The sequence below is a fragment of the Mercenaria mercenaria genome, chromosome 15 (assembly GCF_021730395.1).
Source record: "Mercenaria mercenaria strain notata chromosome 15, MADL_Memer_1, whole genome shotgun sequence".
NCBI lineage: Eukaryota > Metazoa > Mollusca > Bivalvia > Venerida > Veneridae > Mercenaria > Mercenaria mercenaria.
In genome coordinates, this window is record NC_069375.1 from 5,294,731 (window position 1) to 5,311,599 (window position 16,869).

At 33.1% G+C, this 16,869-nt stretch overlaps 1 protein-coding gene across 4 annotated transcripts in view; it reads left to right on the forward strand.

Annotated features, from left to right (window-relative positions):
• Positions 1-16,869, forward strand: part of LOC128548890 (aggrecan core protein-like) — a 40,703-nt gene continuing 23,834 nt past the window's right edge. For 2 of the 4 annotated variants that reach the window (XR_008367321.1, XM_053524432.1), the window contains exons 1-6: positions 1-99; positions 5,062-5,137; positions 8,000-8,047; positions 8,434-8,576; positions 10,235-10,347; positions 11,581-11,708. Coding sequence is in view for 3 of the 4 variants with exons in the window: in XM_053524432.1 (XP_053380407.1) it covers positions 5,125-5,137; positions 8,000-8,047; positions 8,434-8,576; positions 10,235-10,347; positions 11,581-11,708 (445 nt within the window). In the remaining variant the exon portion in view is untranslated. Of the gene's footprint in view, positions 100-2,624; positions 2,764-5,061; positions 5,138-7,999; positions 8,048-8,433; positions 8,577-10,234; positions 10,348-11,580; positions 11,709-16,869 lie in introns of those variants that run through there. The other 2 variants (XM_053524433.1, XM_053524434.1) reach the window with 2 other exon arrangements.

Sequence of the window (16,869 nt, forward strand, 5' to 3'; positions counted from 1 at the left end):
GTGATAAAATTGATTTGTATTTGAGCAAGTAGGACTTTAAACGATAATATAATATCTTGTTTTGAATAATATGTGAACCGTCGGATATTTGTTGTTACGGTAAGCATAATGTATCCAGCATACTACAGGTAATAATCAAACTTAGAGGAGTCTAGTGTATTTTAATTTAATCTAGCAAGTTATAATTATATACCGTATTTAGCATATTTATGTATTGATCAATTCAGAAAATCATTTAGACTTTAAACGATAGTGGATTTTGTTTTAAACTTTTATAGGCTTATATGTACTGTCGAATATCTACTTTTTACGAAGGGTAAGCATAATACATCCAGTATACTAAACTGGAAAATTCTAAATAGCATCTGTACTTGCGTGTATAACTACTTTAGATGTAAGTGAATTACATTATTTATATTGATTCTGCGAGCTTCTGAAAAAAATTCAAATATGAGTAAGTGACATGGGTAAAAAAAAAACAGGAAGTTTATGCTCAGATCTTGTAAAGGCATAAATGTAACCAACTTTACCACTCACACTAAGTCTGTGGTAGCGTCAAGTTAGCTGTCCACTCCTATCTTCGGTGCGATTAATTCAAAGGACATAATTCCAGATTGTGAGTAAGTAAGTAAGTAAGCAAATATTTACAAATATGGTTCAAATGAAAACAGAAAATAGTATCAGAAGTACCCCCATTAGAAAGTAAGATAATGTATAACAATAAATGCCTTGAGAGGTGGTAGCAGGTTTTGGTAGATTTAGTTTCTGTTTATTACCTGTTTATTACCTCAATGCCTTTCATTAACAGCTAGGATAAAGCAGAGAGCATCTGAATTTACATTAATTATTGAAATGAATTGTAGCATAATACTTGGATATGATTATATATGTCATACTTTGTAACAGTATATATAATTGTTTGAGATAGGTTGTCATTCTAAGATACTATGTCTCCTTTTTTGAGAAGAAATCAATTTTGTATTTGATTTACATTGAATGGCAAGAATATCTTTTTGTAAGGCTATGAATTAGAATGTTAAAATATTATATGGCATAAAGTCTTATATTTGTCAATTTATAATAATAAACAAAAATCGCCACGACGTTTACTTTTCAGTTGTAAGAATGATTGTAATATTTCTTAAGGTACAAGCTGAAAGTAATGGCGTAACTTCATTTATCCAGATAACGTATGATAAAGTCACCAAACTCAAAGGGTCCTCCGTGGACGACTGGTAAAGGTCGCCGACTTCAAATCACTTGCCTCTTGCCAAAGTGGGTGCTTGCCTCGCTCGAGGCGTTGAATTTTTCAAGTGATGAACCCATCCAGCTGGCTTACATAAAGGTGTCTGCCCGTGAAAAAAATGCACAGAGGGATTTGTTTTCTTTGGTATTACAATAACGACTGCATATCAAATATCAAATAAATAAATAAATGAGAATAATCAAATATTGTTGAAAATCATTCGCAGTTTAATTGAAACTGTGCCTAAAATTATGATATTATTCATTGGCAAAAAGAACCTAGATAATCATGTATTCATGTTTTATATACAAATACTTATGGTTACAGTACGTATGTAAATATTGATTGCGGTTTAAATGGGTTTTTAGCTCTGCCTTCAGATACAAAACGGTTATGTTAAGTGTGCTCTTACATTTACACGTGTATATCATAAATAGATAAAGGTATGAAAATATTTGTTTTACATGTTTAAATGACTTTAAAGAGGAGCGTTTCGAACTGGAAAGGTTAAAAAGGACACGTTAACATATAAGCCGCGCCACGAGAAAATCAACATAGTGGCTTTGCGACCAGCATGGATCAAGACCAGCCCGCACATCCATGCAGTCTGGTCAGGATCCATGTTGTTCGCTTTCAAAGCCTATTGAGAAACCATTAGTGAACAGCATGGATCCTGACCAGACTGCGCGGTTGCGCAGGCTGGCCTGAGTCCATGCTGGTCGCAAAGCCACTATGTTGATTTTCTCATGGCGCGGCTCTTATTTTAATTGCCTCTATAATGCGACAACATGTTGTACCTTGCTTGTCACAATTTTACACATATGAAAGGAGTTATCAACACACAACATTTTACAATTTAATAAAACATATTTCTTCATATAAACACTCTGTTTCGAAGAACAAGATGTACTAAATTATAATAGAAATGTCATATCGGGTGTGCCCTAGACACAAGAATGGATAAAAATATCTTTGCCCCCAACTCTAGATGAAATAAGAAAATGTATAAAACAAAAGGCAATCTTACATGTCGATAATGTGCCTAATATTTTTATATATAACGCGCTTGTATTCTAACACGCAGCAGATTTATTGGTAAAATTAAATATTCATATCAAGACACCTTATCTTGTACGTAAAACAATTAGTTCTATTTCTAGCATTTAGTTTCAATTCCCCAAATCCTTCAGCACGCCATGAATGCTTTAAGATATTTTGTTGCTGTACAGAAGGACTGAAAAAACAATAATTTATTATTTAAAAACGATAAGAGTTAATGTTTCTAGCTCATGACTGGGCATGTGGTAAATAATATTACGGATATTACAAGCTTGTTTTATAAACATTCACGAAATTGCGCAGTTAACATTACAATCTAATCTCTACTTTAAGCGATAGGTTTGTTAGGGTCTGCTCTTGCTTAAAGAATACATATTTGCTATTATTCCAGATATCATATGTGAGGAGAACTAACTACTTCAGCAAAACTTTTGGACTTATTATTATGTAAAATGTTGGTAAGTACATCAGTTCTTTTTACTTCTCTTACCAGTAACTAAGTGCATCACAAGGATATAGGTGAAATATGATTCATATAACCTAGATGCAAAGGAATTTTATCATAAATAAGACCACCTGAACACAAAACACAATAGATCCACCATAAAACTTCCCTAATAATATTTTTACAGTAAAGTAGGAGGTTACTTAGATAGTCTGTGGATTTTAATAATGTTTTTGTTTTTAGCTCACCAGAGCACAAAGTGCTCAGGGTGAGCTATTGTGATCGCTCACCGTCCGGCGTCCGTCCGTCCGTCCGTCGTCCGTCCGTCCGTCCACACTTTCCTTTAAACAACATCTCCTCCTAAACCAACAGGCCAATTTTGATGAAACTTCACAGGGATGTTCCTTGGATGGTCTTCTTTAAAAATTATTCAAAGAATTGAATTCCATGCAGAACTCTGGTTGCCATGGCAACAGAAAGGAAAAACATTAAAAATCTTCTTCTCAAAAACCAGAAGCCCTAGAGCTTAGATATTTGGTGTGAAGCATTGCCTAGTGGATCTCTACCAATTTTGTTCAAATCATGACCCCGGGGTCAAAATTGACCCCACCCTAGGGGTCACTTGATTTTACATAGGAAAATCTTAAAAAATCTTCGTCTCAAAAACCAGAAGCCCTAGAGCTTAGATATTTGACATGTAGCATTGCCTAGAGGACCTCTACTAAAATTGTTCAAATCATGACCCCGGGGTCAAAATTGACCCCGCCCCAGGGGTCACTTGATTTTACATAGGAAAATCTTCAAAAATTTTCTAAAAATAAACAGAAGGCCTAGAGCTTAGATATTTCACGTGTAGCATTGCCTAGTGGACCTCTACAAAATTTGTTCAAATCATGACCCCCAGGGTCAAAATTGATCCCGCCCCAGAGGTCACTTGATTTTACATAGGAAAATCTTCAAAAATATTCTAAAAATAAACCAGAAGCCCTAGAGCTTAGATATTTGACATGTAGCATTACCTAGAGGACCTCTACTAAAGTTGTTCAAATCATGACCCCGGGGTCAAAATTGACCCCGCCCCAGGGGTCACTTGATTTTACATAGGAAAATCTTCAAAAAATTTCTAAAAATAAACAGAAGGCCTAGAGCTTAGATATTTCACGTGTAGCATTGCCTAGTGGACCTCTACAAAATTTGTTCAAATCATGACCCCCAGGGTCAAAATTGATCCCGCCCCAGTGGTCACTTGATTTTACATAGGAAAATCTTCAAATTTTTTCTAAAAATAAACCAGAAGGCCTAGATCTTAGATATTTGACATGTAGCATTGCCTAGTAGACTTCTACAAAATTTGTTCAAATCATGACCTACGGGATCAAATTGACCCCGCCCAATGGGGTTACTTGATTGTACATAGAAAAATCTTCAAATTTTTCTAAAAATAAACCAGAAGGCCTACAGCTTAGATATTTGACATGTAGCATTGCCTAATGGACCTCTACAAAATCTGTTCAAATCATGACCCCCGGGGTCAAAATTGACCCCGGCCCAGGGGTCACTTGATTTTACATAGGAAAATCTTCAAAAAATTTCTAAAAATAAACCAGAAGGCCTACAGCTTAGATATTTCATGTGTAGCATTGCCTAGTAGACCTCTACAAAATCTGTTCAAATCATTACCCCCGGGGTCAAAATTGACCCCGTCCCAGGGGTCACTTGATTTTACATAGGAAAATCTTCAAACATTTTCTAAAAATAAACCAAAAGGCCTAGATCTTAGATATTTGACGTGTAGCATTGCCTAGTAGACTTCTACAAAAAAAATTCAAATCATGACCCCCGGGATCAAATGACCCCGCCCCATGGGGTCACTTGATTTTACATAGGAAAATCTTCAAAAATTTTCAAAAAATAAACCAGAAGGCCTAGAACTTAGATATTTGACGTGTAGCATTGCCTAGTAGACTTCTACAAAAAAAAATTCAAATCTGGACCCCCCAGGGTCAAATTTACCCAGCCCCAGGGGTTACTTGATTGTATATAGGGAAATCTTCATAAATTTGCTAAAAATAAACCAGAAGGCCTAGATCTTAGATATTTGATATGTTACATTGACTAGTAGACTTCTACAATCTTTGTTCCATTCATGACCCCCGGGGTAAACTTGGCCCCGCCCCAGGGGTTACTTGATTGTACATCAGAAAATCTTCCAAAAAAATTCTAAAAATCATCAGTTTGACATTTGAAACATGTAGCTCATATTACTCTGGTGAGCGATCCAGGGTCATCATGACCCTCTTGTCTGTTTCAGATAACATTTCAATTATAGCGTTTTACGTTTGGTGATGACAGTGTATCGTTAACACAAATTGCGATGTTCCTTAATGGTGAGTTTTTATGCCTCATTTCTTTTACAATAGTTACTGTTATTTTCATACGATAAAAATATACATATACCAAAGAAGTAATATTTATGGTTAACATTTCACACTTCACTGAGCTGGTGATGGAAACAAGGGTACTGTCAAAGACATCCGATTAACAGTAGGGTGCCGCTTTCTTTGACTCATGCATATTCATTACGATTAGCCTGTTTAGGTCAATCTATTGTAAAATTCTAGTTATTAACAGCAGGCCGACAAGGAACAGTAATTCGTATAGTATATTAATCCGTGGATTGAATATTTTATAATGTAGAATAGAGATAAATATGATGAATATGCGTTATTTAAAAATAGGCAACCGCCAAATAATTACGTAGGTCACAGTGATGCTATTAGCTTCAAATATATCTGGCTTTTTTTCTGCCATCATGGCAAAGTTGGATAAACAACCCAAATGACCTCCCAATCGGATGCGATGTTTTGTACTGGTGAGATTTTATTTTAAAATATTGTATCTTTACATATACCAATGTAAGAAACGATTTCTCACTCTCTAATGGAGATTTAATATTTCGCTTTTTCTCCAGTGGGATAGAGTAAAAGGAAAAAAGGAAGTGGTTTGCTTTGTAGAAAGTTTGAATAAAACAATCGTTATTGGGCGTTTTAAAAAGGACCATTTTTGGGATTTAGTTATCACATTTCAGTCCTGATCCGCAGTTGAGTTTGCAGAAAGTATTTCGCATAACTGCTTAATCTGTTAAATGCTTATTATATATGATATATGATAATTTATAATTGAAAAAAAAGTTTTTCTGAGAACTAGAATGTCTGCCATTACGTGGCATTCAGAAAGATGTACGGCAAAATAATTCATCCTTCTTTGATAGTTTTAACCAAATTTTACTCATTTTGTTTGTCCGTACTAGTAACAAGAAATATCATTAAAAATGATGGTCGGCGAATTGTAATAAGGAAAATTTTTCATCTAACATTCATCTTTCATCTAACATTTTTCAAATTGCAAAACTAAACACCGCACTTTAACAATTTAAATGGTTCTCTTTTAATTTTTCGCAAATGTTTCGTAGGGTTGCAATTTTGTTTCGTTTATCCTTAGACGATAATTACAGCAGTAGTTTGATGAAGATTCATGAAGCGGTTCATGAGAAGAGGTCATTAAACGTGTTTATATTTTTAGCTAAATTGGTCCCTATCCCCATTTGTAACAAACTTACGATATTGTTACACATCGAATTTGATAAAAATCCATTACATTTTAGTGGTTAATGCGAAGAAAGGCATAATCTACTTTTAGCTATAATGGTCCCTAATAGGGCCCAAGTTCCTATATAAATAAATTTGGAAGAGGACCTTATAATGATGCTCCAGACCAAGCTTTAAAGCTGCTTTCCACACTCTAATTAAATTTCGTTATAGAAAAAAATAATTCTACTTGTACGTGGTCTAATAATTCTGGTTTCAATAGTGAAACATTGATAAATATTAAATTCGGCGTACTATTAAAGATTTCAATGGTAAACTACTAAGTGTCGTCAACGACACTTAACAGTTACACTTTTTGGCCAACAGTAACAGAAACAGCAGTAACACCGTCTGCAAACACTAACGTTTATTGGTCGACGGAGCTTAAAAATGTACGGCACAAATTCCTTTTTTTCAGGGCATATATAATACAATTCATCATACATCATTTTACAGATATTTAACGATATTTACTGTCTTTCAAATTCATTTTGGTCCAGGTTTTTATCTCTAGTATGATTTAGGTATTTCATTCAATCTTCCACCTTATGTTTTCTATGAGAATGCCATTTGAAGTACTTTCCCAAAGATAGAACATTGCATGTTCAAGCATTTGAAAGACAATATAAATACCTTTAAAATGGTGTACAGTAAGTGTTGTCATATTCCCTGGCATAGTAATTGTTTGCTCTTTATCATGTTCACTAATGGTGTTTCTCCCTTGACAGCTATACATACAAAATTGATTAATACACCCTATTCATTCTCAAAGTATGCGCGTTGCCCTACATGCATTTAAAAGAAATCAACATCACGTTTAAATTCATGTATAATAAATTGTGTCACATTCCCTGACAGTTTGTCTTTAAGCCGTTGAATATACGCCAACGAACATTTACATTGCATATAAGACCGTATATTAGAATATTCGCCGTTAAGTACCGAATTTCTTTACCCAGAAGCCTTACTGTGCGTTAGGGCAGCCATTTTGTTACTGTTCGCCAGCTAAGTGTGCGCTCTTTTGATTAACATAGTCTACTTTCACATTCTAAAAATAGGTTTCGGTACCCCGAGGAAAATAAGCGATTACAAAGTAACAAAATGGAATTAAGATAAAATAATTGCTATTTGCAAAGTCTGAAACTATAAAGAAAATATAGACGAATGATAAGATTGCTTGCGATTCTATGGAAAGTACCTTTAAAACTGTGAACAGCGTCGTTTAGGATAAACGCTTTGTCTACATTTCACTCAGCGTAGCACAATCAACAGAGTGAAAGAAATTGACACTCTCGTCCAATCAGGCAGAGTGTTGCATAAATCTTCCATTTTGATAAATTATCTATAATGCGTTATCAAGTAGTTTGATTTGCAAACTGAAGTCACGTGGTTTAGGTAACGAAAACGAATTTAGACGGCGTCGCCGAAAAACTATATTTGATATTCATTTCGGCAAAAACTTCAAAACTATTCTCTTAGAAGTAACTAATACATTTCACTGCAATATTTCTATAGTTTACTGGAAAACATATGATAGATATTTACATTGTCCTAGGTTAACCCAGACTAGCAACAACTCTCGGTAGTTTTATTTCATTTTAGAATCTGTCTTGGCGTTCTTCATTTTGTTGATTAACACACTTCATGAAGGTAAGTCAGTGCATATTTTGTAACAAAATACTAATTATTGGTGACCATTCTATTATATGATTTTTTCTTCACATATTTGTTTCATTTTATAAGGTCTAACCTTCATAACGACTGAAACAAATGGATCTAGTTGTAATATAATGACCTTCCAATATGTATATGACTATTTTAAATTTAAAAAAGTTCATTACAAAAAATATCTTGCAGACTTTGAAAAAGGACTCAACAGGAGAATGGATTTATATCATGTATCAAACCCTAGTCATTCCTTTTGTTGTTAAAGGGGTCCCAGCGTATATAAAAAAACTTTTCTTTAAACGTTTTACGGTTGATGTCGGCGGTTTAAATAAATGCTGAATGTACAAATTTTGAATTTCTTTTTTCAGCTGAAGCTTCGGGCCAAGCCCTAGTTTTCTTCAACCCTTCAAGTGCCAAAACCGAAACTATATCTGAAAACGCGAGTCCAGGACAAACTGTATTTGTTGTCATAGCAACGGACAGTGAAGGAAACACTCTTACATATTCGATAGGAAGTATTCTTGTTGATATGTTATATACAAGTATTCTTTTCTCTGCTTCAATATATACAAATATGAAAGACCCAAGATTTACATATATTTCGCTGATTTCCGTACTACACAATAAATGTTTAAAATACAATTAAAGGCCATCAAGATATGACATGTTATTTTGTATATTCTGAAAGCACACACACACACACACACACACACACACACACATATATATATATATATATATATATATATATATATATATATATATATATATATATATATATATATATATATATATTAAAAAATGCAGGAGCAAGCATAAAAATCCAAATTTCCGAAAAATTATTTTATTTTATGCTCTTAAGTGAAATTCTGTATTTATCGGTGAAATTAAACTGATATTTTCACTGGTAGATGAAACTAAACAGGAATGCGAAAGAATATGAATTATAAATAATCGAAAATTCCTTGCAAAAATGCTTCAATAATGAAATAGATGTATAAAATTACTAACAGGATTATAAATATATCGAGGGTTCAACGCGTTGAACCCTCGATATACCTTCAAACATAATAAAATGTAAAAGAAATCAGGAAACGTAATAGAACTATTTACAGCTATCCTGACGTCACGACATTTGATTTATTTCGGCAAAGGGGATTATGACGTCATGATTCCATGCACGTGATGTTGCGCGGACAAACTTGATATGATTTGGTTAAAACCATTAAAAGCACATAAAATAAATAGAAAATTTGTTTGTTGCAGTGTAAGATCGAAATAATTTACATTTTCACTCGTGTCGCAAAATATTGCATTTTAGTGTTCACTCGGTGAAATATATTTCGATCTTACATTGAAACAAATAAATATCTTCTATATATTTTTTACATCAGTGTGGTATAAAACAATTAAGTAAACATTGTACAGTTACAATAACAGGACATCATCGGGCACGTATGAATAGAAAGTATAAAGCTGTTCGATTTGAAAGAGCAAATTGAACAAAAAATCAAAATAAAGTGAAAATGTACGAATGAGGCATCACATTTGCCCTTGTAGGGCTTATCCTCACACACTTCTGAACATTACTACAAAAAAAAATCATTAAGTATTGCCGTATAGATTTCCAAAGAAACAAATTTCAAATTGGCAATAACTAGCACCAGATTCCCCATCCCTTGTCGTAACTGAATATGTATATTGTCCTTTTTTGTTTGTACAGAATAAATGTGTGCAACAAACCAGTTGAAATAACACTTTTATGTTGAAAAGAAAGAGAAAAGAAGAAAAGAGCGAGGATAAAATGTTCTACTGGGGTCTGATACTACATCAAGAAAAATAAAGTTAAACCATCCGGCGTAGTATCCACTAGGCCGTGAATGCTAGAATCAGTAGAAATGTGGAGAGGAGTCGTTGGAGATCTCTTATGCATGATGGAATACCTTAAGTGGGTTTAAATATGATCTATTATGTGAAGTATACAAGTATTGATGCTCATGACTCATACTCTTCTACGTTCCGGAGTAGGTCCATATTTAGTCTAATGAATATATATATTGATAATGTGTTTGTTTTCAGGTATAAATATAGCTACCATATTATTAAAAAAAAATAACGGAGAAGGGTATAATAAGTATAAACAAATCAATCACCTTAATTGTCTTTCAGCGTAATCAGACTCCGAGCACTCCAAGTTTTCCATTTGACAGCTCCACCGGAGAGCTAACGTCCCCTTCGGGTCTTGATGCAGAGACAACAACATCCTTCACTTTTGAATTCAGGTAAATTCTAATGTCTATATACTACTCGTTTGTTCAAAGGTGACATACAGTGCGCCTATAAATTTTGTTAATTTGCGTATAGTTCTGCAGATAAAGGTTAAGTTGAGGATGAATGTACTTTGTGTTGATTTGCGAAATAAGGTATAAAATTGCATATAAATGTACTTTGTGTTCATTAACGGAATATATCTATTCATTGTATTAATTGAAGAAACTATTTAATTTTGTAGTTACCTTTATACATGTATTGTGTTAATTGGCGAAACTACGAGTATGTGAATAAGTAGATACCTGCATCTTGTCTTTATTGAACACACTTTGTAACGTTACTGTCTGTCAGATACCTGCATATTGTCTTTATTGACTACACTTTGTAACGTTACAGTCTGTCAGATATCTGCATATTGTCTTTATTGACCACACTTTGAAACGTTACAGTCTGTCTGATACCTGCATCGTGTCTTCATTGACTAAACTTTGAAACGTTACAGTCTGTCAGATACCTGCATCGTGTCTTCATTGACTAAACTTTGAAACGTTACAGTCTGTCAGATACCTGCATCGTGTCTTCATTGACAAAAACTTTGAAACGTTACAGTCTGTCAGATACCTGCATATTGTCTTCATTGACTAAACTTTGAAACGTTACAGTCTGTCAGATACCTGCATATTGTCTGCATTGACTAAACTTTTAAATGTTACAGTCTGTGAGATACCTGTATATTGTCTTCATTGACTAAACTTTATAACGTTACAGTCTGTCAGATACATCTTCAAGCTGTTAAATTATGTTTCCAATAACAAAAACGTACATGACTTAGTTGAAACCAAAGTATATACATAATGTAATCATAAAATGGTCATAACCCACTTCAGCTGTTTTTATATGTAATTGATTAAGTATGAGTTAACTTATAAGAAAAATGCATGATTAATGATTGCGTATGATAACTGAGAACTATTATTCGAAATTGACCATTATTGTTACGTTCGATGATAACCAAATGATTTCAGTGGTTGACTTTTATCATTTCGTTTTAGTGTACTCCGCAAGGCGACAGTAATCGAGTTTCACATTTATCAGTTACAATATTGGTTTTGTGATTAACAAGCCACAAAGCTACAACCATATGTTTGTTTTCTTTGGATGCATATATTTGGACACAAGGTAGGTTACTCCATCCAGAAGTTAAATAATACAAATATGTTTATATTTGAATTTTTCTGCTTCAGCGTTACGGATGGGACATCAACAGTAACTAGCCCTATATTAACAGTTGATATACTGGATGTCAACGAATCTCCCCCAGTTTTCAACCAGACTTCATACACTGCAACTATATACGACACTGTAACAAATGGTAAGATCATAAATAAGTCATGTATTAATAAGCAGCACTATTCGACTCTGTAAGAAATGGTTAGATCATAAATATGTCATGTATTATTTAGCGACACTATGCGACACTGTAACAAAATTGTTAGATCATAGATATGTCATTATTAATTAACGATAATATGCGACACTGTAACAAATGGTAAGAATATAGATGTGCCATTGTTAATAAGTGATACTATGCGACACTGTTACAGACCATTAATATGTCATGTATTATTTAGCGACACTTTGCGACACTGTAACAAAATAGTAAGACCATAGATATGCCATGCATTAATTAGCGACACTATGCGACACTATAACAAATAGTAAAATCATAGATATGCCATTATAAATTAGCGACAATATGCGACACTAACAAACGGTAAGATCATAGATATGCTAAGTATTAATTAGCGATAATATGCAACACTGTAACAAATGGTAAGATCATAGATATGCCATGTAATAATTAGCGATACTATGCGACATTGTAACAAATGGTAAGATCATAGAAATGCCATTTTAATTAGCGACAATATGAGACACTGTAACAGATGTTAAGATCATAGATATGCCATGTATTAATCAGCGACACTATACGACACTGTAACAAATGGTAAGATCATAAATATGTCATGTATTAAGTAACGACAATATGCGGCACTGTAACAAATGGTAAAATCATAGATATGCAATGTATTAATTAGAGACACATTGCGACACTGTAACAAATGGTAAGATCATAGAAATGCCATTATCAATTAGCGACAATATGCGACACTGTTAGAAATGGTAATATCATAAATATGCCATGTATTAAGTAGCGACAATATGCGACACTGTAACAAATGGTAAAATCATAGATATGCCATGTATTAATTAGAGACACCATGCGACACTGTAATAAATAGTAAGATCATAGAAATGCCATTATTAATTAACGATAATATGCGACACTGTAACAAATGGTAAGAATATAGATGTGCCATTGTTAATAAGTGATACTATGCGACACTGTAACAAATAGTATGATCACAGATCTGTGATGTATTAATTAGCAACATTATACGACACTGTAACAAATGGTATGGTCATAAATATGTTCTGTATTAATTAGCGACACTATGCGACACTGAAACAAATGGTAAGATCATAGATATGCCATTATTAGTTAGCGAAAATATGCGACACTAACAAACGGTAAGATCATAGATATGCCAAGTATTAATTAGAAATGCCATTATCAGTTAGCGACAATATGCGACACTGTAACATATGGTAAGATCATAGATATGCCTTATATTATTAAACGACAATATACGACACTGTAAAAAAAATAGTAAGATCATAGATATGCCAAGTATTATTTAGCCACACTATGCAACACTGTAACAAATTGTAAGATCAAATATATGCCATATATTATTAAGCGACAATATACGACACTGTAACAAATGGTAAGATCATAGATATGCCATCTACTAATTAGGGAAATTATGCGACACTGTAACAAATTGTAAGATCATAGATATGTCATGTATTAATTAGCAACAATATGCGGCACTGTTACAAGATGGTAAGATCATAAATATGTCATGTATTATTTAGCGACACTATAAGACACTGTAACAAATGGTAAGATCATAGAAATGCTATTATTAATTAGCGACAATATGCGACACTGTAACACAGTGGTAAGATCATAGATATGTCATGTATTAATTAGCGACACTATGCAACACTGTAAGATCAAATATATGCCATGTGTGTTATCAAGCGACAATTTCGACACTGTAACAAATGGTAAGATCATAGATATGCCTTGTATTAAGTAGCGACACTGTGTGACACTGTAACAAATGGTAAGATCATAGATATGTCATGTATTAAGTAGCGACACAATGTGACACTGTAACAAATGGTAAGATCATAGATATGCCATGTATTAAGTAGCGACACTATGTGACACTGTAACAAATGGTAAGATCAAAGGTGTCATGAATTTTTAAGTGACAATATACGACACTGTAATAAATGGTGATATCATAGATATGCCATGTAATATTAAACGACAATATACGACACTGTAACAAATGGTAAGATCATAGATATGCCTTGTATTAATAAGCAATACTGTAATAAGGAGCACTATAGGATATTGTACCAATTTGTAAGATCAAAGCAATGCCATATATTGATAAGCAACACTATACGACACTTTAACAGCTGGTAAGACCTATTGATTAGCAATTTGTCGCTACTGTTGCTGTTATCATTTGATTGGTTAAACATACCTCCTTGGGGTTAAGGAATTTGTGAAGGGTGCAAGAATAATACACTTTAAATTTTATTCATTGTCATTTTTTTTCATCATTTTATTGGCAGATCGGTATTATACATTACCTTTGGCCATTTTAACAAAAACATGAATACAACATAAGTTACAATACATATAAATTCAATTCTTAAGGATAATATCACAACTAAAAAAAGAAAAATCAATTCAAGAAGCAGTTACGTGGTCAAGAGACTGTCGCCTTATTTTAAAAGCCTTCTTAACATAGTGAGCACTCTTAAGCATAAGTTTTTTTGTTACTTGTTAACAATATATTTGCAAACTTTGCAAAGTGGGCCATGGGTTATATCCTAAATATTTCTTTCTTATATCTACATATTTTGGACAACAGAGAAAAAAAATGATATCCTGATTCAACAGCGTTACATGTACATAATTTGCATTTGCGATCATTTCGTTCCATATTTAAAAATCTGCCAGATTCTATTTCTAAGTTATGAGAAACTAATCTTAAACATGTCAGTTCTTTCCTCAACGAGCTATTGGATACAACATCTAAATAGTTTTCATAACAGAATTGTGTTTTGAATTTTCTGAAATAATCAAGCTTGGGCATATTCTGAATACAAGTATTCCAGTTTTGAATATATTGATCTCGTAGACGCTGCTTAAACAAAGGCAAATAGTTAACATTCGTATCAAAGTTTAACCACGCATCACTAAAACCTAAACTATCTAGCAGACGTTTTACATTTTGTGCCTAATTAACATACATATTACTACTGCATTGATCTACAAACATTTTATACATGGGTGTATCCTGGTTTTTTATTACTTTCAACCAGTATTTCAAAACCCTCTCTTTTCAAATAACAGAAAGGGGAAATCTACCTAACTCTCCAAAAACAGCTACATTTGGTGTTTGTTGGCGTACGCTAAGAATAGTTTTACAAAACTTTACATGGATTTTATCAATTTCTTTATAGTCATAAATGCCCCATACCTCAGCGGTGTACAACAAATTTGGTAACACTATAGAGTCAAAAAGTGATAATTTAGTTCTTATATCTAAATTTACTCTACTAAATAATCCTTGCAAACAATTATATGCTTTCAAGGCTTGATCGGACAATGACTTAACTGCATTTTTCATACTTCCAGTATAAGTAAAGTTAACACCTAGATAACAAAAGTGTTCCACCAATTCAATTGGTTCGCCGTTTACGAACCATTGAAAGTCGCGTCTCTGTTTACGTTTCTCAAGTATACATATTTTGGGTTTTATTAACATTAATATTCAATCCCCACTTTAAAGAATAACTATACACTGAATCTAGCTGGGCTTGTAAAGTACGTGGATCAGTTGGGAATAACGCTATATCATCTGCAAAAAGTAACATATACATAGATAACTGGTTGAGATCATAGATAGTTCAGATAAAGGCATTGATGAAGAAAGTTTCACACAAGAGGTAACAGAAGCACATATCGCTTTTAACATTATTATCAACTTAGAGCTAATGCCTGATTTCGATAGCTTTAACCACAATGCATCCCTAACAATAGTATCAAACGCTTTTTCATAATCAATAAAGGCACAATATAATTTAGATTTACAATTAAGAATATTTTGAATAATTGAGTGGAGTAAAAATACACAATCAGTTGTGGATCTATTATCACTAAAACCAAATTGTGATTCGTTTAAAATATTCTGTTCCTCACACCATCTAATTAACCTATTTCTAAGAGCAAATTAAAATATTTTAGCAAGTATACTGACAAGGGTGATCCCCCGATAATTGGCTGGGTTCGAAGTATCCCCCTTTTTATGTATCGGTACAATAATACCTTTACACCAAGCCTGTGGGTAGATTCCCGAATCAAAATTTTTGTTAAAACGTGTTACAAGATATGGTGAAATGAATGCATTTGAATCAATGAAAAAATTCGCTACTATTCTACTATAATCAGCACTTTTATGTCTCTGCATTGACCGTATAGTTTTAGAAATTTCCTCAGCTGTAAATGCGCAGTGGTTCAGATTGTATATTGGGTTCTACTCCCTTAAAATAATTACTCTGCCGGGTATTCGAAATATTTTTAAAGTGATCTACCAAATCACCAAATCAGCTATATTGACATCAGATATTTCCCGTACCAGTATTCCTAAATTTATTAATGTATTTCCAAAATTTTCTCGGGTTATTTTTGCTCATAGCAGATAGCTTTATTTTTTCACTGTAAATAAAACTACGCTTTGCTCTCTTTTTTACTGAGCAAACATTGCTTCTGCTGTCCAAAAAGTTCGTTCTATTATCTTCAGAAGGATTACTATGAAAAATTCTTTTATTTGTTAAAAACAATGCTTTTGCCTGTTTGCAATTTTCATCAAACCATGGCGCTCTTTTTATAATTCGTTTCTTATTCTTAATGTAACAAGTTCTGCCGTGCATTTTAAAAGAAATATCATAAACAATATCAGAAAAGCTATTTATACACATATCAATATTAATTTCATCAGATATTAATTTATGAGACAGTTCATCAAATAACATCCTATTATCATTCAACAATGCCTGAAATATATCCGGATCAGTATCATTCCAGCAAATTTTATCATATGTTAAAATATCAGTATGATAAAATATCATATGCTCACATTCTAATGAAAATACAAGTGGGCAGTGATCAGAAAATTCTCTCATTTCTAAAACCTTCATATTTGATATGCTTGAAAAAGTTCTATAAGTCGTTAATAAATAGTCAACTACACCAGCTGCTCTCCTATTTCGGATAGTATTATAGCACGTAAAGTCTCCATACTCAAGGCGACCGTTTGTAA